Source organism: Coffea arabica, chromosome 5c (genome assembly GCF_036785885.1).
Source record: "Coffea arabica cultivar ET-39 chromosome 5c, Coffea Arabica ET-39 HiFi, whole genome shotgun sequence".
NCBI classification, from domain to species: domain Eukaryota; kingdom Viridiplantae; phylum Streptophyta; class Magnoliopsida; order Gentianales; family Rubiaceae; genus Coffea; species Coffea arabica.
In genome coordinates, this window is record NC_092319.1 from 10,968,411 (window position 1) to 10,993,476 (window position 25,066).

At 35.8% G+C, this 25,066-nt stretch overlaps 3 protein-coding genes across 3 annotated transcripts; all 3 read right to left on the bottom strand.

The window, feature by feature from the left end:
- Positions 1-234: 234 nt before the first annotated feature.
- Positions 235-2,555, bottom strand: LOC113689170 (uncharacterized). The gene is made up of 8 exons (XM_027206992.2): positions 2,165-2,555; positions 1,903-2,085; positions 1,533-1,735; positions 1,362-1,454; positions 1,136-1,237; positions 670-1,047; positions 346-582; positions 235-255 (listed from the first exon to the last, which is right to left on the bottom strand). The coding sequence occupies exons 1-8, from the start codon at positions 2,553-2,555 to the stop codon at positions 235-237; spliced, it is 1,608 nt and encodes a 535-aa protein (XP_027062793.2).
- Positions 2,556-7,101: 4,546 nt separating this feature from the next.
- LOC113689171 (uncharacterized) lies at positions 7,102-9,589 on the bottom strand. The gene is made up of 4 exons (XM_027206993.2): positions 8,418-9,589; positions 8,009-8,317; positions 7,826-7,925; positions 7,102-7,743 (listed from the first exon to the last, which is right to left on the bottom strand). The coding sequence occupies exons 1-4, from the start codon at positions 9,587-9,589 to the stop codon at positions 7,102-7,104; spliced, it is 2,223 nt and encodes a 740-aa protein (XP_027062794.2).
- A 7,770-nt stretch (positions 9,590-17,359) lies between these two features.
- On the bottom strand, positions 17,360-21,219 carry LOC113689909 (receptor kinase-like protein Xa21). Its single transcript, XM_027207712.2, has 2 exons — positions 18,379-21,219; positions 17,360-18,080 (listed from the first exon to the last, which is right to left on the bottom strand). Exons 1-2 carry the CDS (start codon positions 21,104-21,106, stop codon positions 17,671-17,673), a joined length of 3,138 nt encoding a protein of 1,045 aa, XP_027063513.1. The 5' UTR covers positions 21,107-21,219; the 3' UTR covers positions 17,360-17,670.
- Between the last annotated feature and the right edge of the window lie 3,847 nt (positions 21,220-25,066).

The following is a 25,066-nucleotide window of genomic DNA, read 5'->3' on the forward strand; positions in this document are numbered from 1 at the left end:
TATTTCATTAAATTAAAAGTCGATAACAAGTACTAAAATCGCAAACAAGTGCTAATTAAAAGCAAGTACTAAAATTCCAAACCAGTACCAAAAGATTGTCATTTACAATAACTGGAAAGACTTTCTTGTGCACAAACTAAAAGACTCTCATCCCTAACAAGTTGAAAGAAGTAGAAGTAGCTTCCAAACTTTCCATTTTGTTGAGAGTCCTCAGTCATAACCATGAAGTCCCCATCATTCTTCAGCTGTTTCCACCTGTGCACAAAGACCAAGGGGATCATTAGATCATCATAGCTAGAACTAAAATTCCAGAAAATCTGCAATGTATTTAAGTGCATATCTCACCAAATGACAAGGCCAAGCAACTGGTGCACCAAATGCATCTTGAATTGTTTGCTGCAAATCATACGGTCTAATCAATTGCTGACGTGGACTCATTGCAACTTGTATCTGTATTTCACACCAGTTTGGCCCAAGAGCTTGTCCCCCGACCTCATCCAATGGATTCAGACTTCGTAAATATCCCTTCGTCACGATTTTTGTTGGGTCAAACAAACTTTTTAGTGAAACCATATTCCCTACCTAGTAAAGATCCAACAAGTACAAGAATCAAACTCATGCCAAATTCCATATTACAAATGTGAAAGTTTAAAAGTTGTAAATACTTACTCGAATAGGTCGCGTGGCTCGCGATGGAGTTTGGCTTGACATATTGTTAGATGATGATGAAGGATGTCTCGGGCTGTCAATTGGAGAGTCCCTTCCATGTTGAACTAAAACCATTTTCTTCAAGCTGGCTATTTCATCATCTTGTCGCTGAAGCCTTTCCTCCAAACGGACCAATGTTGACTGTTGTTGAACACTTATACGGTAACATGTGTTACGACTAGGAATGTCTTCCCATAAGTCCGTTGGATTCACATCGTCACTAAACAAGCGAACATGACCATGTTTGTCTTGCCCAACCACTTGGGCAAATATATCATTGCGACCAACTGGATCTTGCGACTCCGATGGAAGCTGATTTTTCAGCTCATTCATTTTTTCCTACATAATAAAGGAAAACACTTGTTATTGCAAAAGCCTGTCTGAAAACAATGGTAGAATTTATAGGCTTGTGTTCTCAGATCCTTACCAAATTCTCAGCAACTATGGTACTTGATGGAGTTCCATCGGCATGGGTATAAAACTTATTGAACATTTCTACTCTAGTAGGAGGTCTTCCCAACTGTTTAGCCTATAAGAAATTGAATTTTTTTAATTATAGTTTTAGCATTTAGCATATAATTAAAAAACAAGCTAACATAATGAAACATGTACGAGTAAAAAAAATAGCAACTAAAAAAAGGATGAGATATCACCAAGTGGTTCCGAAGATGAGCAAATGACTTTTTTCCAGTTGTGTGGTTCATCTTCTTCTCCCCTCTAGCTTTCTTGTTCCTCTCACTTAGTTTCTAAATTTCAAAATCAAAAGCAAGATTACAACATTGAATAAACACAACTTTATGAAGAATGTTGTAGCTGATTTGTACCTTTGCTTCTTCATTTTTCCAACAAGCCCAGCGTTTGATCCATTGCTCTTCCCGTACCCTTATGTCCTTTTGAAACCGAGCTTCAGCATTTGGCATGGCAGGATCAAAATATGTAGCCTTTAAATCTGCCTTCCAACTTCTCCATTTTTTGCCAATAGATCTTAAGGTCCAAGCTTCTAGTCCCATAGGCAAAGCAAACCTTTCTTGAAACGTAGTTAGGAACTAGAATATCAAGATAACTTCACAGTAATTTTTGTAGAAAGCATACATAATACAAAAGCTACTATGACCTTTATCACTTCTAACATGTCCATTTTAAGTTTCCTTGGCATGTTAAGCCAACTTTCAACATCTATTGGACAATACATACCATTCCTAGCCAAACTACCCAAGAATTCAGAGAAAGAGGTTTTCTCACTTATTGGGATCCCATTGTCATCGAGTTTAATCTCAATCCGTGGAAGGTCCTTAGGCCGACCCCAAATTTCTTTCATAAATGTAGGGTCTCGGGTTTTCTGATGTACTTCACTTGAATCATTTGCAGTTTCTTTTCCTGTATAAAATAAGAAAAAGGTGCAAGTTATGAACATAAAAAATGCACTTCTGGAATTGGTTCAAACAGTTAGTAATACCTGCATCGTCCGAGTTGCATGACATGAAGGTGGTGTCATTGGAATGTTGACCTTGAGAATCCTGATTTGGATTTTCTTCAGTTGGTATGTGCCTTGTTCCAAGTGGAGATTGTTGAATTGGAGAGTTCTGGCACTGCTCATGCGACTGTGAACCTCCATCAGCTTGTTGAGTAACTTGGTCACCTGATTCATGCATTATTCCCAATATAGAATTCTGAATTGGAGATTGAGGTGCCCGAGCAGCTTCTCCTTGAACTTGTTCAATTACATTTTCATGGCTTGTTCTAAGTGGAGGCTGCTGCCTTGTTTCATGACATGAGGGAGGTTGCTCAATTGGTTCATCTCTCAATCCATTTGCAGCGCGCTTACATTTTCGACCTCTACGGGCCATACCTGCATAATTCACCATTTATTTGATACCAGGTCCACCACCATATATATATATTTTTTGGGGGAAGAAAGGGACAAATGTAAATGTGTAGCCTTTATTGAAGCAGACACTCTACCTATAGCAGTGCATCAATCTGGGATAATGGATAAAGTATACAAGCTAAAATTAATGAACAAGTTATCTTGACTATAGCTTATACTGCAAGCCGAGCTCAAGCATACTTTTATTGAACTAATTTTGAGTTGTAACGAATATTATTGAATCTATTGTATATCAAACTCAGGCAGTTTGCTTCTAATTATATTTGAAAAACCTTTTTGCTTATAAATTAGAACTTGAAAACAGCTTTAAGAACTTGATGATTACAGTTGGGTAAATTTGACGAAACCCACAATCAATTCTCAAAATCCTAGTACTATCATCTCTATCAACAAAATGTTCTCACGTCACAAGGTCTGCTCAGGTCATGTAGTTCCATTTGAGAGGTTACTGAAAAGCTCCCATGGAAAGTAAAAACAGAGCAGAACCAAAAGAAGTCCATCATTCATGGGAAAATCCCCTACTTGCTCAAATCAAGCAGTCTAGTACACAATCATTTGCTGGTGAAAAACAAAACTAATAGAATAGGCATTTTAGAACCCAATATCTACCAAGTACTAGCAAAGACACTTACAATTTTTAACAATCATACTAGAATACAAAGCTATCATTTTCATTTGTGACTACAAATTTCCTCATAAACAATTAGCACCAACAATTTTGAAGTTCAGGATTCATGAGGAAAAAAACTTTGGAAATTTACTCTTTAAAGTTGTAACAGAAAGCAACTGACAATACACAACACTATGTCGCATTCGACAGCTCTCACAAGCCACATTGTCCTAATTTGACAAGAAAGAAGAACAGATAGCATCTCTACCAGGCTTTCGACCTATGCAACTAGAAATGTGCTTCTCAGAAACGGAGAAGGAGCTTGTCAGAAATGGGAATCGAACAACCTAAATTAGACAGATGTCTACCATGCAATGCAAAATTAGACACAAAATACTGAAATTACCTCAAACTATGGCTTGAATCCCTAACTTCTCGGTTTCCCTAAGCTTAAAGATCTGAACTCCAGCTTTCACCCAAGCTTTGAAGCCCTAATTTCTCATTCCTTGTCACCAAGCCAATGCAACAGCTGAATTAGGAATTTTCATGGTGTGAGCTCAACAAAGTTACCCAAATGGGTTCGAGTTCATGGACGGGTTTAGCCAAATTGGTGGTGCAGAGGACAACGAGAGAGGGAGAAGATGTCTGAAATAAAGGCGGTACTAATGACGCCAAAGTAAATTAGTCAAGCCTCTTGAATTTTTCAATTTGCCGCGCTAATTTTTGTGTGTTTGGGCAAAATTTTGTTAAAGCTACATAACAACTAAAAATGTTGTTACAGCTATATACAATATAATATAACAACTACAAAAATAACAACTAAAAATTTTGTTAAAGCTATACACAATATAGTATAACAACTAAAAATATCTTAAATTAAAAATTTTGTGAAGCTAACAAAAAACATGAATTTAATCAAAATGTTTTCGGTACCCAATTTATTTTATGCTACTAGCAATTATGTACGGTTTGTAGTCTAACAAACCGTTAGAAGGATTGAATTAGTTTATGGAACATAAAAATGAACTTGTGAATACATGAACTTTCCACTGATAAATGTTAGGATTAGAATTGATTGAACATATATATATTCAATATTTTCAATTCCAAAGCAATTGCCGTTCAACTTTGTGTTTATTATAAGCTATTAAACACTTAGAAGATCTTAAAATTGAACATTTCACTACAATTGCCGTGTAACTTTGCATTAATTAGAAGCAATTAAACACTTAGAATATTCAATGTTTTCAATTCCAAAGCAATTGCCGTTCAACTTTGTGTTAATTCGAATTCCGATTTTGATTTCAAATTCGTTTTTAATATATAAATATATTTTTTATACATGTAATATAAAATTTATACTATATAATATTATATATAATTTATATAATATAATATAATATTATATTATATTATATAAATTATATATTATATAATAATATATAAAATTTTCTGAATTCTGTGAAATCGGAATTGGTGAATTCGAAATCGAATTCGGTCGAATTATCAGATACCAAAATTTCGAAAATTTCGAATTCAAACTTCCAAATTACCGATTTCGAATTTGATGCACACCCCTAAATTAAACACTTAGAATATTCAATGTTTTCAATTCCAAAGCAATTGCCGTGTAACTTTGCGTTAATTAGAAGCAATTAAACACTTAGAATATTCAATGTTTTCAATTCCAAAGCAATTGTCGTTCAACTTTGTGTTAATTAGAAGCTATTAAACACTTACAAGATCTTAAATTTGAACTTTCCACTAATTAATAAACGTTAGATTAGTGGAAAGTTTGATGGCCAATCCAAAATTTCGACAAAACCGATTAAACTCTCCCAAAGATCAGTTATGGAGTGGACATATATGCAATAACAATCCAAGTTCGGAATGATCGGTTCGGTTGATTCAACCGGTTCGATTGTGTCTCCAGTCTTGTTCAATGGTTAATCCAAAAATTCAATTAAACTGAACAACCTTCAATCAAAGATTAGTTATGGAGTATATATACAGAATATGCAATAACAACGTTTGATCAGTATGATCGGGTTGATCGATTTGATCGTACTTGATCGGTTCGATCGTGTCTCCAGTCACTTTAATGGTTAATCCAAAATTTCGACTAAACCGATTAAATTCGATCAAACATCAGTTCGACCGGAAATTTAGAGAATTTCACTTTTTGAATTGTTATTTTAAAAAAAAAATAATTTTTCCATTATATTAAAAAATTATTTAAGAAATTTATCGATTAAAGTTTCAAATTATTTCTATTGATCAAAAATTAGAGAGGGGTGATTGGAAATCAAAAAGTGGCCATAATACAATGATTCACTACATTAATATTACAGCTTACAATTAATGGAATTGCTTATAAAATAATTGTAAGGATCGAAGACAACCTAAGAGGGGGGGTGAATTAGGTTTTTCAAAAAACCAGCTAAGATATAGGTCACTTTTCTTCAAAGCCTACTTTTCTTTTCTCAAAGATCACCCAATGGATCAGATTACAAGACAGCACAGGTATTCGTAAGATAAAGAGGAGAATAGTTTATATAGAAAAGCTGTAAACGAAAATAGAGAAACAAACCGGGCTTCAAACTCAACTGGAGTTCGAACAGCACTATTTTATACCAGGTTACTTCAAGTTGAACAAGCTTGCAACCAATATCCTGTGTACAAGGGAAGGATCACTTCCTTCTTGCCCCAAACCTCACTTGGTCAAGCAAGGAAGTTTTACAAACACTAGAAAACCCTCACAAAGCTACACTATTGAAGAAGCTGTGTCACACTTGAAAAATTACAAGAAAATTGCACAAGCTAAGAATACAAATGTTCCTTTTGGAGTATTCTAACACTTGAATCACTCACGATCTGATGTAGACTTGATGTGCAAAGTTGTCATAAGGTGGTTGACTTTGTTCCTTTTATAGGAGACCAGAACGGGTAGAAGGCAACTGAAGAGTCAACTAGCAGTTGGTGCTGTCGGACGTCCGATAGTCAGTTTTTATGCGTCCGAACGAGATCAATGAGTTCTGGAAGTTTTCTTGAATCTCTTAGGACGTCCGATCCCCTATCACCATGCGTCCGAGGGTAAGATGCATACTTGAAATTTCCTCTTCAATTCCTTCGAACGGCCGATGCGTCCAATTGTGTTGCGTCCGAAGTGCAGCAACGCTTGTCGGACGTCCGATACCCAGGTGTTGAGCGTCCGATCGTGATCAGTAATCGTACAAGCCCTGGCTTGTCTTCTTCGGACGTCCGAGTTTGAGTTCTTCATACGTCCGAAGATACTCAAAGGATGTCGGACGTCTGATACTTTCCTTTTGTGCGTCCGACATCTTCCCCAGCACTTTTCATCCTTTTTGATCTTCTTTTTTGTTTTAAGTCCACAGACCTGTTTAGTGTCATTTCTGAAAAGGGGCTCTACAAAAAATATTAGTAACATCCATTTGTTTTGTAATTATCAAAAGATATGAATTGAGATAAACAATAATGACCACTATTTATCCAGCCCATTGGGCTCTTAAAATTAGTAATGGGTTGTTTTATGTTTGGTCTGAATTGATTTGCAAAAATTGCATTATATCTTACACTCAAAAGTTTAAAAAACAAAACAAAGAAATGATTATTGTAATTATCAAAAATAATAATAATGGTGTACGGGCAGGTGCTTGAATAAACACCATGATATGCAATTCTGCAAATTTGAAACCATATTTGTCCCTTCAAATTTAGTTGTTGTATACAATAATCAAACGAACCAAAACTCACAAGCTTCAAGTAATTTCAGACCAACGAAATGTAGACAAGTAATTGCAGCCAGTAGTAGAGCCTTAGCAATTGAAACATATAACAATTAATAGGCCAACAAGCTTAGCAACTATAAAAGATACTAAATCAGATTATATTGGGACAAATCAACTTCAATCCCAAGTCCATCCTCACGAACCCAACTAATTTCCTCATTTTCATTCTCAACAACAGGATTGCCAACATCACTTTGCAAATATGTCTCAACATCCATGGTTGTGCCCATGTTATATCCACCTCTTGCAGTGGTAGAGATAACAACTTGCCAATCCTTATCAGTTGGATCTTCCACATAAAAAACCTGTGATGCTTGTGAAGCGAGTATAAATGGCTCAACATGAGGCCTCACATTTGCAAAATTGACTACAGTAAACCCATCAGCATCTTGTTTCATTTTCGAACCATTTGATATCCAATCACATTCGAATAACACCACCCGACGACCTCCGTAAATTAATTCAACAACATTTTTCAAGACGCCGAAGTAAACTAGTTCACTCAAAACTGGATTTTGATCCCTTATACTTGCAAAACTAGATGTTGTTGCATTGACTGTAACACCACTATTTTGCGTTTTTCTTTTCTTCTCAACTTCGTTGGTGTGAAACCAAAATCCATTAACAACGTATTTGTCATGTTGGATTCCAACAACATCTGGACCTTTAGCAAGGAATCTCAAGTCTCTCAACACCGAAACATTTTGAGGAAGTTCTAACTTGTCAATCTGTAAAAAAAAAAAAAAAAAGATGATGAAACTATATTTGAAGTCCTACAATTCAAATTGTACTTAATATTCAGAATTTTACTTGTTCAGCAAACCAACAAGCAAAATTTTCGCTGTGCAAGCGCTCTTTTAGATGCTGTGGAACTTGAGGATGCCCTTCTTCTATCAATCTACGATGCTGCCTAGAAGTACATGAGTCAAAATTGTAATCATACATTGAATTCTACAATAAAATTTTAATGCATCAAGTTGTAGTTGAACTTACTCTATGTAAGGTGTGACAGTATCACAGTTAAATAAAATATACTGATGTGCTTTACTCAAGATATGAGCATCAAAGACTCTTGGCTTGCCCCTCCCCAAAGGATGTCCTGATTCAGAGAATATATCTAAACCCTCTTCAATTTCCTTATGTACTTCTTCATTTCTGCTTGGACGATTGAATTTTGTCTCAACATAGTCCGCAAGATACAACGAGCAAAAGTTTATGCATTCTTCTACCAAGTAGCCTTGAGCAATCGAACCTTTAGGCCTACTTTTATTTCGAACATAAGATTTCAATGTTCCTAGGTACCTAAAGTATCATCATTCCAAACTCTCTGTTTAGTTCCACAAATCAAAGAAAGAAAAAAAGTAATAAACATTTAAGGCATAATTAGAATTACAAGCAGTACCTCTCTACAGGATACATCCAACGATAATACACCGGGCCACCTAATTTCACTTCAGTTGCCAAATGAATAGTTAAATGCACCATGACATCGAAGAATGTTGGTGGAAAGAATTTCTCAAGATCGCAGAGTATAACGGCAATTTCACTTTCCAAACGAACCACATCTTGAGGACAAATAACTTTAGAACAAAGCTGCCTGAAGTATCTACTCAATCGAATCAAAGGATAGCGCACTGATTTTGGCAAAGTCTTTCTCAAAACTATAGGCATCAATTGCTGCATTAGGATATGATTATCATGACTTTTAAACCCCGAAATTCTTGGTGACTTTACTTGAACGCATCTTGAGACGTTAGCTGCATAACCATCTGGAACTTTCACTTTTTTTAGCACATTACAAAACATAGTTTTCTGTTTCTTATCCATTGCAAAGGAAGATGGAGGTAAGTAAACCTTTCCAGGTTCTGTCTCAATGGGATGCAGTTCTTTTCTTATTCCCATTTCTCTCAAATCAAGGCGGGAATTATAATGGTCCTTTGCTTTATCCTCAATATCCAACAATGTCCCCCAAATATTTTCACAAACATTCTTTTCAATGTGCATGAAGTCAAGATTATGTCTTAAGACATTATCTTTCCAATATGACAAGTCAAAGAAAATACTCCTCTTTTTCCAATTAAAAGGCAATTTCGGATTACCTTTCACAAGTTTTCCAAATTTAATTTGCAAGTCTCCCAATTCACTCACAATCATATCCCCAGTTTGTAAAGGTGGTCGTTTTCCATATTCTTCGGTGCCATCAAACAATTGGGCTTGCTTTCTAAATTTATGCTTACTATCTAAGAATCTACGATGACCCATATAGCAATGCTTGAAACTATGAGTCAACCGTCGAGCATGAGTGAACTTGTGACAAACAGGACAAGCATATTCACCTTTAGTGCTCCACCCAGATAACATTGCATATCCAGGAAAATCACTAATGGTCCACAACAGAGCTGCATGCAACTGAAAATTTTCTTTTTGGGATGCATCATAAGTTTGAATGCCAAAATCCCACAATTCGATCAATTCTTTAACTAGAGGCTGTAGATAAACATCAATATTATTCCCAGGAGAGGATGGTCCGGGTATTAACAAGGACAACATGAAGTACGGTTGCTTCATACACATTCACGGAGGTAAGTTATATGGTATTAAAACCACAGGCCAAGTACTGTGTGTAGAACTCATGTTGTTGAATGGATTAAACCCGTCAGATGCCAACCCTAATCTAACATTTCGACAATCCTTAGCAAATTCTGGATGTAGATGGTCAAAAGTTTGCCAAGCTGGAGAATTAGCTGGATGTCTCATACAACCATCTTTTGTACGTTTTTCCTCATGCCATCTCATTTGAGATGCAATTTTAGAAGACATAAATAGTCTTTGTAATATAGCTTTTAAAGGAAAATGCCACAATGCTTTTTGAGGGATTTTTCTTTTTTCACCAGTTGGATCATTTTCTGAAGCAACCCACCTAAGCTCGTTACATGTTTCGCATGAAGTTCTTTTTTCAGCACTACCCCAATAAAGAGAACAATCATTAGGACATGCATCGATCTTTTCATAACCCAACCCCAATGTATTCATCAATTTCTCAGCCTCATAGTAAGAAGAAGACAAATTAGTCATGGCCTTCGGAAATGCTTCTCTCAACAGCTCAACAAGCATATTAAAAATCTTGTTAATCATCTTACCAATGCATTTTAGGTGAAGCAAACGAATAATGAAAGACAACTTCGAGAAATTTTTGCAACCATTGTACAAATCCTGTTGAGAATCATCAATCAATTTGTAAAATTTTTCAGCCTCTGAAACAGGAAAGTCCCCTTCTCTATTCAATTCATTTGTTCCATGTGGTATCCCAAATACATCATGGACCAAGTCTTGCATGTCATTAGTCCCATTTGAAACCCCAATTGATGTATTTTCAGAATTAGATGTGGTTTCATAGTAGTTTGAAAGTTCTCCATGTGCTATCCAATTATTATAACCCTTGATAAAGCCTACCATTTTCAAATGATCATATGCTTCCATTTTAGTCACACAAACACCCATGCCGCAATCTTTGCAAGGACACAAAATCAGTCCGTCACAGCTTGATCTAGAAAATGCAAAGTTTAGAAACATTTGAAGTTCTGCCTCAAACTTTTCAGTTGTTCTTGGAAAATCCATCCAACTTTTATCCATACTTTTAATATAAATAAATGTCCTCCAACAAGCTTCCAAGAGCATGAAAACAACAACTACACATTAGTACTTAGAAAACTAGACAAATCCCATAAAATCATTGAGAATAAGAAGCGCCCTGATTTTTTAAACTCAGGCCATAGCTTACAAGTCCCTAATTTCAAGTTCAAGAATTTACAGTCTATTAAATAAAGCAGCCCAGCAAATAAAGGAAATCAACAAAATGCAAAATTTCTCAACAATTTGTAAAAACAGAATTTGCAAGCAAGCGTATAGAAATTTAATTTACCTAATAGCAGAACAAAGCCCTTCGTACCAACTCCTGCATTCGCGTCTTCGCAAAATTCCTAACTTCAATCTGAAATGTCAAAGGTTAAATAAACACATGAGCGTGAAGACTAAAGGTGAAATTCAAGAATCTTACTAAATTTCCATCAAAGTATACATACATCTCTAGTGTGTAGTGATTAATTTTATAAGTCCTCTCTTTAGAAAGGCATGCAACTTACGGCATAGGTAGTTGGAAAAAATGATTGACAGAAAAGGCATAGGTTTATGACACGGTTAGACCGCCAGCAGATATTTATGAAGAAAAAGCATTCACCACAGAGAGACAGTGAAATGTGAAAGAAAGAAGAGAATCTATCTAGCTTTTTATTTTATACTCATAATCTTTTTTTGGTCCCAGGATTCTTTTAAGTTGCTATGACTATTCAGCTAATTGATCTAGAAACAGGACTAAATTGAGAAAAAAAAAAACAGAACTCGTAAGGGTGCTATGTCATCTTGAACTGGGAGTGGTGGAAGTTCGAGTCAATCACACCTACATAATCAAATGGTACACCATTCGATCTCACCCACCTCAATAACGACATAATATTTGTTTGTCTATTCAATAATCTTGCTCAACAACAATCTGAACCTATCTGTCACGGATGCATAACCAGCACATGACCAATGTGCAGTTCAACAAGAAGTCCATTAATTAAGTCCTTAAATATTAATTTTCATCAACCTATTTCTTAAACTTTTGCACTTGTCTTGCAAAAAGGTCATTCCAGTCACCCCATTGCTATTTTGATCTCCATCAAAGAGCTTCCAAGTCGATTTCTATTCATAGCCTAAACAGAACTTCAATTACAACTAAGTTTCATAGATTAACATCAAAAGAGATTCACAGAAAAAAATGAAAAACAGGGGGGAATTGACATTTTATCGAATAAGTTATGGGCAACAACTTCATTGTGTTTACCACTTCAATTTTGGAACAAGATATGCGCACCTGAAGTATCTTCCCGCTTTCCCAATGTAGAGCTCTGTTCTTCAGCTTTTACTCCCTGCCTGCCCTTCCAGATGTCTTAGCCGAGGGATTTAAAGTTGAGGTTAGAAAAGATGATGATGGTTGTTTGCGGAGATAGCTTCGATTGCTACCAACATTCTGGACTGGCCGAGATAGCTTGTATGCTGAGAGGTGAGAGAGATGAGAAGAAGAAAATTTTCACCAAGTCCTTTTGCCGGCAAAATGAAACTTCACAGTGCTTCAGCAAGTAATTTGGAGCCAAAATAAAACGATGTCGTTTTCTGTGTTTTTTCGATTTTTTTTTTTGGTTCATCTCACATTTTCCAGAGTGTCATCATAGGTTACCTAAAGGCACATTATTATTTGTATATCATGATAAAATAAAAAAAATTATAATACATATTATTGAATTTATTAATAAGTGTCATGATATGTTTACTATAATAACACAAACCAACAAGTGTCCTTATAGGCATGTCAGGAAAGGTCATTTTTGTTGTAGTGACATGACTTTCTTTTTGGATAGGATATCCGATTGATTGAGTTAAATTTCAAAATTCTCTTGAAGGTCCTTTTTGTGTCCGGATTCACTAATTTGTCTTGAAACATTATATTTTTACAATCAATCAGGATTGTTTCCAAGTTTGTCCCCAATGGTTTGCTAGTTTAAACAGCCAGTTTGTTCAAAATACTTCATTAAAATCAAGCTTTTTTCATTTTTTTTAAAGTTTCGGACTTGAGAATCGTAAATGGAAAACTTTAATTTTTTTTCCAAAGATCGGCAACATTCTATTAATAAACGTAAACTTTACATAACGGATGGGCAACTACCCTCAATATCTGCTTGCGCCAGCGCAGGCAGCCAATCTGGGAAGACATCCTTCCATTTAGTTTGTTCTTTCAAGCTAATTGCCAACTTGGCAAGTTTATGACTAACAGAGTTGTTTACTCTTCGAGTAAAAGTAAAACAACATTCATAAAATTTTATTGAGTTGTTGTGTTTTTGAGCAAAACTCTTTTTTGGTTACAAAAATTGTCTTGAAAGCTTGGTTATTCCGAGCAATCTGTGCAAACTTGAGGGCAATCTAGTAAAGTTGTTATTTGCTAGCATTATCTCTTATAATTTAATCTTTTTATATTGTTAGGGAAGGAAAGTCTAGGTTGTCTAAGCCCCTGTTTGATAAATCAATTCAACAATTAAATTTAATGGGTTCAAATCTTAATATGTTCACACACATTTGATAATCGAATTTAAAACATCTAAATTAATTAAATAACACTAAATTTGCTAAACAAAACTTGTTCCCAAAAATTAATGATAAACTTTTCATTTATTATTTAATATGATATACACTCAAATGTATTAGATTTTATACAAAATAATTCAATAATTTAATGGATTCAAATTGTAGATTTCAAAATTTAAATTTTAAATTTTAGTTTTCAAACTTCAATTTTTTCAAATGTACGCTAAGTTTATAAGTCCTTGAATCTTGCTAGAGTAGACGTGAAATGGAGAATACACTAGAAGAAACTCTTGAGTAAGAGCATGAGCAACTAAATTAAACTCTCCATACATATGTGAAAACGATCCCTAAACTTGATGAGTAAAACTTTGTGCCCTATCTCTAGGGTTACGCAAAGGGCAAATACTTGGTGGACTCGTTCTATGTAGACCTAGTGGATTAAAATTTATCACACTATCTCACCAATTCAAGTATTGAAGATGTGTCAAAATTTGAGCAACTAAATTTATAAGACCGGGTCTACTCAAGTTTTTGCTTATGCAAAAGGTCCTTTTGAATATGCATCAGATGTTAGGGGTGGGCACGGGTCAGGTACTCGCCCCATTCACCATTTGGCTGACCCGACCCGCACCTTGCAGGTCAGTCATTTTTTGACCCTTACCTGCCGCATATCAGTGGGTACTCGATTATAGGGTACCCGCTGAGATAGGGTCGGGTCAACGGGTACCCACCCCCGCCCCATTTATCATTTAATTTAAAAAAAATGATTTATACCAATTTAATTTTATATTTTACACATTCATCTAAGATTTAAGAAATATTTTTTTTTCTAAAAAAAAGGTTTCCCACCAAGAAACAAGCATGTGAACAAAATATAAGATAAAGGAAAAAAATTAAAAGAATTCAAAATCAATAAAAGTTTGAAATAAGTAGCATAATTTTTAATATATATATTCCACATTAATTAAACTTTTTTCTATAAAATATAAGATCATGGCCTCTACAAATGAATCGTGTAAATAAACTATAGTCTCTCATATTTGTAATGCAATTTTTTCAATAAAATTACTTATTTAGTTCTTATTATTTTATAGTGTGTGTATAAAAATAAAAAAAAATATATATATATATATATATGCGGGATGGATCGGGTACCCGCGGGTTTTTAATAATGTGACTCTAACCCGCCCTGCATCTTAGCAGGTACCTGACCCTCTTTTGACTCGATCAAATAATAAAAATCGAATATCCTAATTTTCGGATTGGATCGGATCGGATCGGATATGACGGGTTTTCGGGTTAGCGGATCAGATGTAACTAAAAATAGCCAAAAGGCCCAAAACGAGTCCACTTCGATGTCAATAAAATCAAAACCGAGGGACAAAACAAATTTGTAATTTGTGTAGGCAGAAATTCAATGGAGCCAAATTGCTTGCTTGCAGACATAATAAGAAGAAATACAGGATTGGGACTCATCCTCTAGGGTGACTTCGATGTTTAACTGTTTAAGTTAGTAACTGAAGTGGACGTATGTTAGGGATCACGGGCAGGAACGATTGGAGGTGCAACTGTTCCTAACAGTTTTGTACATTTTGCACATCGCGTAATTTTGTTTGCACACGCGTCACTTTGTTTGCACAACGTGTAATTTTAGAATAAATTTTTGTGAACCCCACACACGTTATTAAAAATGAGGTACAAGAAGTGATCTGGACCGTACAAAATTTTTAAACTAAATCCTGACCGTGCACTGTTCAAGAACAGTTCTTTTGACGATCATCCCTGCCCCATCTCCCGTATGCCCGTCTCCCGTATGTTAGGGAGTCATGTGAAAGAGATTGACCAGTTACCTCATAAGGTGAAAGGACAATGGCACTTATAATCCAGAGTGGGGGTACCATTATAGGAAAACGAGTCGCCCCAATAATCTTAGGAGAATCTATAAGTCGGATTTGTTGCAAGTTGCTTTTGCATGCTGGCACATCAGATAGCACAAATCACATCAATTAATATCTATTAGGTAGGGTGATGAATATTCTTGAATTGTGCTCTTTTGAGTTGTAACGGCAAAGCAATATGCACTACTTTAGCAGAAGTGCTCCGGGCGGACGATTAGCAGAAGTGCTATTTCGGGTCCCCCCACAACCATAACATATGCACTATTTTAAGCCATTAGAACATCCACATAACCAAATTCCCAACAGAAAGCAAATATTAACTTGTCCAATTGATTTCTCAAAAGTCCTCACTCCGGAAGACAATAATCCTTTACATTTGCATCTGTATTTAGCTTAAGACGACCATCTAACGGTTTGGTCCAACGCACAGCTTTGCATAATGCTCTAGGTGCCAGCTAAACACTAAAAAATGTAGCCACCAAAAAGCATGTTTCACCCAAAATCTGAGCTAGTTTAGCAATTATTAACCCGAAAAATAATTGATGATGCCAGAAAAGGGAACTCTTCAAAATGAGCTTCATTCTTAGCACGCCATAGAAACCAAACAATTATCGAAGGAACCAGACACGGCACATGGTTGAATGGAACACCCTTACAGGATAGAAACCAGTCCAATAACAATGATGAATGGAAGAAATGTGTCTAAGAGACACGCCAAAACAATTGTAAGAAAAACTCCACACTTGAACATAGGGTTAAAAGGCCAACCAAACTATTCTGTATTTAAATAGAATTTGGCTCACTAAGAGCTTGTTAGATCTTAATTTGCTAAGTAATTAAACCAAATCTGAATAGCATATTGCGCTTGATAAATATTCAAGATTAGTTTAAGTTTGGCTCAATTAGCATAAAGTTAAAATTTCTAGGTAAAAAATGCAAACTACTTGAGTTCGGCTCGAAGTTGGCTCAATAAAAACTCGTTTTTTGATTCATAGATAAATAAACCAAATTTGAACAGAGTTTCAAATTTTGATAAAAGAATCAAACAAACTTGAACATTAGAATGCTTAACTTGATTATGTTCATTTACACCTCTACTTGAGCAATAACTTTGCCAAGGAAAAATAAGTGAAATTTCACGCCTCTGTGTGACATTAGATTCAAATTTTTGGTTCATATAACATTAGATTCAATGGCATTACAACAAACACAAGAAGTAGCTAATGAAATTTCTGTATAACATTATCTATAGGAAAAATCATTCAAACCACGCCAAGCTAGGAAAGGAATTTTGATGGGAACTAGCTTGTTCCATATTATCTTCCAAAGCACTGAAGTAGGTCTCCTTGATCTTGAATACTCCCAAGCAGAAGATGTTGAAAAAATTCTATTAGAAGAGAGGCTCCATTCCATCTTATCAGGTTGCTTAACATCAAAGTGCTAATCAGATACCAATTCGACCAAATGAGAAGGCAAAAATTGCCTTAACTAAGCAGCATTCTACAGCGAATCAATATAAAATTCATTCAATGAGGGCGAGTAAGGTTACAAACCTCCACAAGAAGTTTATCAAGAAGCCATATATCATAACAAAAGCGCACCAATCCGGACCTAATCCACCATTGAATATTATCTTTCATAACCGCACGAATAGTCAGCAAAACAAAATAAAAGCAATGCTTTTAACATATTTACTTGGATGTTCCTACTTTCAAATAAAAGTGATGCTTTTAATATGATTGTTTCATGGTGTAAGAAAGTACAAAATGAAAAAGGATGAATCATCAAATCTCTTAAGGAGTGACCTAATATAAAAACTCTCTTCTGAGAACTATTGTGATGAGAATTGGATAACGTACAATTTCTCAGCAGTAACGAATCCACAACAAAATGGAGTACTTGAAAGGAAGAAAATGAGCATCCAAGAAATGGCTAGAAAGTGCTGAATGATAGAAAACTGTCAAAACACTTTTGGAGAGAATCTGACCAGAGCTTTATTCCCTTCCTGATAGTTCTACTAAGCTTTACTTACGGCAATCTTACCAATATAGGCTTAGTAAATCTGGCTATTGACTAAAGGCCATCAATCTCTCCTGAAGGCTGAAAATGTAATTCCATTTTGCAAAATCAGATGATATATTTATGGGGACCCAACCCCTTGGTTTCTATATAAAAAGGTTTCAATTGCAAATTAACAATCAAGTAAACTAGCTTCAAGAACGGAAATCTTTTTTCCCATCCCATCATTCCTAAGATCAAAAATCAATTCTCACCTGGAAAAATTCACGTGACATTTAAAAAGAGAATCCAGAACTTAAATGTATCTATAGATAACCAGCAATATGGGACATTTTACTTTGAAAATTTGTGTTTTAGCAGCTACTATAGTTTCACTACTTTCACGAGCTACTTAACTTGCACTATCTGCAGCTATTGATGGGTAATGTGCACTATCAGCAGCTATTCATGGGAGCACAACTCACAGGAAGTAAGCCAAAATTGATTTGCAGCCTTCATACTTCCTCATATTAGCTTAAAATTTAACTGGTCCTGGACATCGTACGCTTCTGCTCTCTCTCAATCATCCTTATTTGTCTTTTCATCCGCAATAAGAAATCCATCTCTAGCAGCTTGTAATTCCATTAAAGCAGCAGCTATGTCCATTCTTCCTCTTGGTGATTGAGCTGAACATTTGACCCCGATATAGAGAATTGAAGCCAAGCACTTTTCAAACCTATAAGTGCCTCTTGATCTGGTCTGAGTTTGATTGGCCATCATACCTGACACATTTTGACATTCTGATGATAGTTTAGGATCAGCAATCCTCATAACTTGATCTGGGAGTGCCATCTTCACATAGTTATGAAGGCAAAAGTCTTCTTTGAACATGCTGTCTGTGGGCCTTTTTCCAGTAAACATCTCCAACAACAGGATACCATAGCTGTAGACATCAACAAGTGTTGATGTTGGTCCACCCATGCCACATTCTGCTTTTGCAAAAAAAAAAAGGAAGAATAATGGTAGTAATGCTCCAAAATACAAATATCAAAGCATCATACTGGTAGTAATGCTCCAAAATATGTGGATTTCAAGCAAACTTATGTCAATTGCATGTGTCAGATAACAGATGCCCAATGAAGAATAGATTTTGCATCGCTTTAGTAGTAGCTGAGCAAATATGTCTTTGGAATCTTTTTGAGACTTTGACATAAGAGAGATATCAAGACAAACCATACTACTTGTGCATTTGTAAAAATTGAAGGTGATAGGGTATATGATAATCACCTAAAGCAACATATCCGAGTGTTCCTACAAGCCCAATTGTCCTTGTACGGATTCGTATATGCGTGGATCTATCAATGGCAAGCAAAAGAGATCTTGCAGACCCAAAGTCACCTAAATGAGCACAGAGTTGATCATCAAGAAGAATGTTACTCGGCTTTAAATCCCGATGAATGACTGGTAATTCACAGCAGTGGTGAAGATAAACGAATGCCGTGGCAACATCTATGGCAACATTTAGCCTCTGAATCAGGTTCAACTTCTTTGGCTGCTGCAAGTTAGACGAACTTGGATGTAACCAGCTCTCCAAGCTCCCATTGGGCATGAATTCATATACCAAGGCTTTAAATTCATTTCCTTTGGAATCTGTGCCTGAGCAAGATGTAATTATCTTAAGAATATTTCTGTGACGAATATTCCTCAGTGCTTCACATTCAGCAACAAAACTCTTTCTGGATCCTCGTTGTTGAAGGTTGATTACCTTCACAGCAACTGTTTCCTCTCTGTACTTGAGAATCCCCTTGTAGACAGAACTATATCTTCCCGTAGCAATCAAATTGCTTGGAGAAAAGCCATCAGTAGCCTGAAGCAGTTCGGTGTAAGAAAGTTTAGGATATTGATCTCCTGGAGAAGAGTCTGAAGTTACAGGGCTGGAAATGTTCATCTTTCTTGTCCACCAGTGGCAAAAGTAAATGTAAGCTAGCATTAAAAAGATAAGGAAACCAATACACAGAGGGATCAAAACTCTCTTGGACAATGGTTTAAAGCCCGCGTTGTTTTTCGGTGACGAAATTTTCCCCTGACACTCTGGCAACTGTAACGATTTTTTACCTCCACATAGCTTTTCATTTCCAACGACTGAAAAAGCTGTAGAGTTATGAAATAGACCTTCATTTGGAACTTCGCCTTCCAAAAAATTGAAAGAAAGGTTCAGATACAGTATATAGTGAAACGGTGATGCTAGTGTCTGAGGAATGATACCGGAAAAGTTATTTCTTGAAAGATCTAGGAGTTGAATGCTCATCAAGCCGTCCAATGATTCAGGAATCTGACCATTTAAAACATTACCCTGAAGACTAAGAAACTCCAGAAATTGACAATCGCCAATGGAGACAGGAAGTTCTCCAGACAATCTGTTGTTTGAAATGTCCAAGCTCCCAAGATTTTTCAATTTAGCCACCACTGATGGTAAAGGTCCACTGAGAAGGTTATGTGCTAAGTTGAGATTGTAAGTGAGTGAAGACAGGCCAAAAACTTCTTCAGGTATGACGCCAGTAAGTCTATTATGTGAAAGATCCAATCCTTGCAATCTTGTACAGTTACCCAAAGAAACAGGTATGCTTCCATCTAAAACATTTCCTCGCATTTCAAGGACACTTAGCTGAGTGATATTTCCAATCGAACCTGGGATCTCTCCAATGAATTTGTTTCCTGAAAGATACAGTCCCTCTAGCCTGGTAAGTTTGCCAATAAACGTAGGGATTCGCCCTGTGAGCATGTTCTGACTCATTGCCAGATTGTCTAGGTTGACAAGGTTCTCTAGGTTATCAGGGATTCCCCCAGTTATATAGTTTTTGTCAAGCCTTAGGGATGTAAGTTTGGTGGAAAGATTCGCAACGGAACTGGACAAAGCACCTCCATGATTGTTAGCATTCAAATGTAGAATTCTCAAATTAGTGCAATTTGTCAAGGATGTCAGAAAGTTTAAGCCAGTGCTATCAGTACTTCCAAGTGGATTCTTTGAAAAATCTAACCGTTGCAAATGTTTAAGATTTCCAATATTCATGGGTATAGGTCCTGATAAAGCATTTGCACCAATGTCCAAAATCACAATGCCTGAAGCATTGGCAATGGATAGAGGCAGGGATCCAAAAAACTGATTTTCTGCAACAACAAAAGTATGAAGTCTTGAATGGTTCAGACCAAAATCTGAGGGGAAAATGCCATTTAAATGGTTGGAGGCAAGATTAAGATACTGTATTGATGAGATTTTGAAAAGCTGCATGGGCACTACACCGGACAATTTGTTGGAAGACAGTTTAAGAAACTCCAAATTGGATAACTTTCCAAGTTCTTCAGGAATGCTTCCTTCAAGAAAGTTATCAGATACACTAAGGACACGTAAATCAGCCAAATCCCCCAGTGAACGTGGTATTGTTCCTTTGAACTGATTGTTAGAAAGATACAACTCAAGGAGATTTTTCGATGAACCTAGCTCAGCAGGTATTTCACCTTCAAGATTGTTTCTCTCCAAATTGATGATTCTGATGGCCGGGTAAGTTAAGTTCCCGGGAATTTCACCATGGAAAGAGTTATTGTAAAGTGAAATATGCTGCAGATGTACAAGTTGACTGAGCTCACGAGGTATTGTGCCATGAAACAAATTATTATCAAGGATGAGTTCCTCAAGAAAAGTCAGGTTACCTATGGAAGTGGGCAGAGCACCCCCGATCTCCAGCGATGACAAATTCAAGGCAGTCACTCTTTGATCCATGGTGTTGCACCTGACACCATGCCAACTGCAAAAGTGAAACGAATTATTCCAAGAAGTCAAGAACTGAAATGGATCGCTCTCAATTTGAAACTTGATGGCAAGCAAAGCTTGCTCGTCAGTCCCATTTGAGGAACTGATGGAACTGCTGACTGTAGTTGGCTTGATTAATGCTACGAAGTTTAGGAAATATAAACCATAACACAGGAAAACATATGAAAGTTGAAATCGAAAACTCATTTCACAGGTGGAATTGTTGAGCAAATTCAGTATCTTCACTAAGGCCTAATGGACTAGAAAAGGAATGCAACGTAGAATTACAATCTCAATTAAAAATATTCACTCTTTGGAAGCCACGAAACTAACTAGCTATGTTGACTATGAAGTACCAAGACCGGAAATATGCGGTAGGAAATTTCTTTGACGTAGTCACATTGGTGCACATTCAGGAAAGTCAAGATGCGTGTTGAACCACCAATCTCCTTTTTTGGTTGAACCATCAATGTCCTTCTTTTTTTTTTTTTTTTTTTTTTTACACCGAATATGATAGATTTTATATTACACCAACTCCTGCTCTATAGGAGGGGGGAAGGAGTGGATCCAAAGGGGTTAAGGAGGGAACCCAACAGGAAATTCTGAATTTTTAGAATATAGATAAAGAGATTTGATCCCTTGACCTACATTCAAATAAAATCTTAAGCCTTTCATGGTGACCAACTATTTTACGAGTAGATGAACCTAGTCTTTTTTTTTTTTCCAGAAATTAAAGGAACGTGTGACATACAGACCTTACAGAAAGCTAGAGCTGTCAAATGTCAAAGAAGCCGGCTCTAATTGGTCCAAAACATTGGCGCCGAAGCTCATACTTAATTAGGAAGAACAAAATTTGGGAGTAATTGTGAGACCGATTTAATAATGAATTGAATTTGGGTTTTATGACCTAGCCAATTTAAAGTTTGGCCAAAAAAATTACATATGTCACTGAATTTATATTATATACATAACTCTCAGTATGTTATAATTGAAAATATGTAAAAAAAAACTTATATATATATTTATGTATATTATTATATATAATTGTATACTAATTGTAAGTTTGGCCCAAGCTCGAAGCAGGTCAAAAGCCCCAATATATATTTGTGAATTTTGTTTGAGCTAAGAACTACAAGTTTGAAAATTTCTATTTCTTTTCTGAGTTGTGTTTAGACTTGTTAAAATCCGACTGGAAAGTACAATTGATTGCCTTACTCGAAACAATGATATATAGTTTTAGTTTATTTTCTTATGTTTAAATCTTTGCTTTCTTTTCTTTTATATTTGCTTTTTTTTTTCTTTTTTGTATGCCAGGCATTGACCCATTTTACCAATTACAGGACTTTCCCAATGGGCTTCTTGAAAATTTTGTAAATCACATATAGGTAAATGACATAAACAACTTTCAATTGTGATTCAGTTTGGTAATCAATTTCTAAAACCTAAAATCTATTCCACAACTCTAATTGATTTGGTTTTTAACCATTTGAATCAAATCACTTTTGTCCATTTTTTTGTTTTCTGGTTGTTTATTGTTGGGTTTGTGGGCCACACCATAATACAAAGCTATAGGTTTTCATTCTTTATAAAGGAAAAAAAGCTTCAGTCGCACAAGCTATCAACGGAGAAGAAAAAAGAATAGCCGTCACTTTTTGCTAGCTTGGAGGAAAAACGATGAGAGAGAGAGAGAGAGAAAAGAGGCTAGAGAAAGAGAGAGAAACTTCAAGGTCTTTGATTGGAGGATGATTCGAAACTCGATTTAGACGAAATTTTATCCATGTGATCCTCTCATCAGGCTCTACTCATCTACTGATTCAGATTTTAGATTTTCTTTTCATTTGGTAACACTTTTCTAAACTCACTTCTTTAACAGTTGTAATTTTTGAGGGTGATTTTACAATAATTTTGCTTGGTTGATATTAGTAATATTATTGTCATCCGAATATTTCGGGTAGACTTGTGTATTTCCATTATTGTGATAGTTTTTGACTGGACTAGATCCCGTGATTTTTTTCAATTTGAAATTTTCACGTAAAATGTTTTGTGTCCTGTGTCTTTTATTTTTCTTACATTTTATTATCACTGCTGACATTATTATTTAGTGATTTGATTTATTTCTATTTTAACTAGTTCTTGGAAAAAGAGTAATTTATCTTGGGTTTACTCTGATATTGTGTACTTGCACCGGTACCCCTTTCCCAACAGGTGGTATCAGAACAGTTAGGTTGAGCTGCTCAGTTATACTAGTTAAAAATAGATTATTCGGATAGTGATTGTATGATAAAATTAAATACAACTAATTATTCGATTTGGAAGTCTAGAATGGAAGATTATCTGTATTATAGAGACTTGTTTGAACCTATTCTAAGGGATTAGGGTAGACCAACTGATATGAGTGATAAAAAATGGGATGTTATGTACAGAAAAACTGTTCGTAATATTAGAAAATAGATTGGTCAGAGTATTTTTCAGCACTTTGCTAATGACACCAGGGTTGATGTATTGTGAAAAAAACTTGAGAGTATGTATGAACGGAAGGCCGGTTTGAACAAAACTAGTTGTCTGAAGCATATTACTCGGATGAGATATAAAAATGGGAAAGATATGACTGAGCACTTGAGTAATTTTCAGGGATTAATAAATCAGGCAACTACATTGAATTTGAACTTGGATGATGAAATGCAAACTCTATTATTATTTAATTCATTACCGGACAGTTGGGAAACCATGGTGGTCTCCGTTAGTAATTGAACTCCCAATGGTGTGTTAACTATGGTTATTGCAAAAGGGATCATGATGAATGAAAAGTTCAAGAAGAAGGAACAAAAAATTGTCTATGAGTCCTAGCCCCTGGTGACAGAAAAGAAAGAAAGAAAAGAGAGAAGTAAAAATAGAGGACCCCATAACAGGAATGACAAATTCAAAGGCAAGTCTAAGTTGCGAAAAAAATACTGCGTACTATTATTGTAAAAAGAATGAGTATTATATGAAAGAGTGTAGAATTTTAAAATGGGATCAGGCTGAGAAAAAGGGTAAGGCGAAGGGAAAAGATGATGAGGAGACTACAGCAGTTGTGGCAGCTCATGATGACATGTTTGTGTTCTGTGATGATGATCAGGTGAATATTATCTGTTATAACAATGATTGGATAGTTGATTCGGGTGCATCCTACCATGTTATTCCACACAGGCATTTTTTCTCAACCTATACCGAACGAGACTTTGTCTATGTTAGGATGGGAAATGAGGTCTCATGCAAAGTTGTTGGCATGGGAAACATACACTTAGACACAGATATCGGATGCCAACTGATCTTGAGAAATGTTTGATATGTTCCTGATATTCGCCTTAACCTTATTTCTACAGGAAAACTTGACGATGAGGGCTACTATAGCTTCGCAAGATGAAGACAAATGGAAACTCAGCAAAAGAAATCGTTGTTGCCAGAGGAAAGAAGCATAGTACCCTCTACGTGATGCAAGCCAAGTTGAGGAAGGGAGAAGTGAATGCAGTTCGTGATTTCTCAATTGACCTTTGGCATATGCAACTTGGACACATGGGTGAAAAGGGGATTCAAACATTTGTTCGCAAGTAACTCCTAGTTGAAATTAGAGATAATGCACTTAAATCTTGTGTTGACTGTATTTATGAGAAACAACACAGAATTGCATTTGAAAATTTTTCTCCATCTCGAAAATTGAATCCGTTAGAGTTGGTGCACACTGATGTTTACTATATGAAAGATAAGTCTCTTGGTGGTGCTGTTTATTTTGTAACTTTTATTGATGACTTTGCTAGAAAGGTTTGGTGTTTTGTTTTGAAAACTAAAGATCAGATTTTGGATGTGTTTAAAGATTTTCATAACAAAATTGAAAGAGAAACTGGTAAACAGTTAAAGTGTGTACGTGCTGATAATGGTAGTGAGTATAAAGAACTATTTGATTCTATTGCAAGTCCCGTGGGATTAGATTGGAGAAGACTGTGTCAAAAATTCCTCAAGAGAATGAAGTAACAGAAAGGATGAATAGATCCATCACTGAGCGGGTCAGATGTGTGCTCTCTAATGCTAAGTTGCCCAAATTCTTTTTGGGTAAGGCAATGAGGACTGCAGCCGATTTGATTAATCTTCTCCATCAGTTCCTCTAGATGGTGACATCCCAGAGAGAGT

What these genes read in the sequence shown, in the direction of transcription:
- LOC113689170 (XM_027206992.2), bottom strand. Translation starts at nt 2,555, where the DNA reads ATGGCCCGTAGAGGTCGAAAATGTAAGCGCGCTGCAAATGGATTGAGA. An exon ending in CTCATCTTCGGAACCACTTG is followed by an intron (nt 1,238 to 1,361) that starts GTGATATCTCAT and finishes AATTTCTTATAG; the next exon opens with GCTAAACAGTTGGGAAGACC. An exon ending in GAGCCACGCGACCTATTCGA is followed by an intron (nt 583 to 669) that starts GTAAGTATTTAC and finishes GATCTTTACTAG; the next exon opens with GTAGGGAATATGGTTTCACT.
- LOC113689171 (XM_027206993.2), bottom strand. Translation starts at nt 9,589, where the DNA reads ATGTGTATGAAGCAACCGTACTTCATGTTGTCCTTGTTAATACCCGGA. An exon ending in TGGATGTATCCTGTAGAGAG is followed by an intron (nt 8,318 to 8,417) that starts GTACTGCTTGTA and finishes ATGATACTTTAG; the next exon opens with GTACCTAGGAACATTGAAAT. An exon ending in ACTGTCACACCTTACATAGA is followed by an intron (nt 7,926 to 8,008) that starts GTAAGTTCAACT and finishes ATGTACTTCTAG; the next exon opens with GCAGCATCGTAGATTGATAG.
- LOC113689909 (XM_027207712.2), bottom strand. Translation starts at nt 21,106, where the DNA reads ATGAGTTTTCGATTTCAACTTTCATATGTTTTCCTGTGTTATGGTTTA. An exon ending in ACTCGGATATGTTGCTTTAG is followed by an intron (nt 18,081 to 18,378) that starts GTGATTATCATA and finishes TTGCAAAAGCAG; the next exon opens with AATGTGGCATGGGTGGACCA.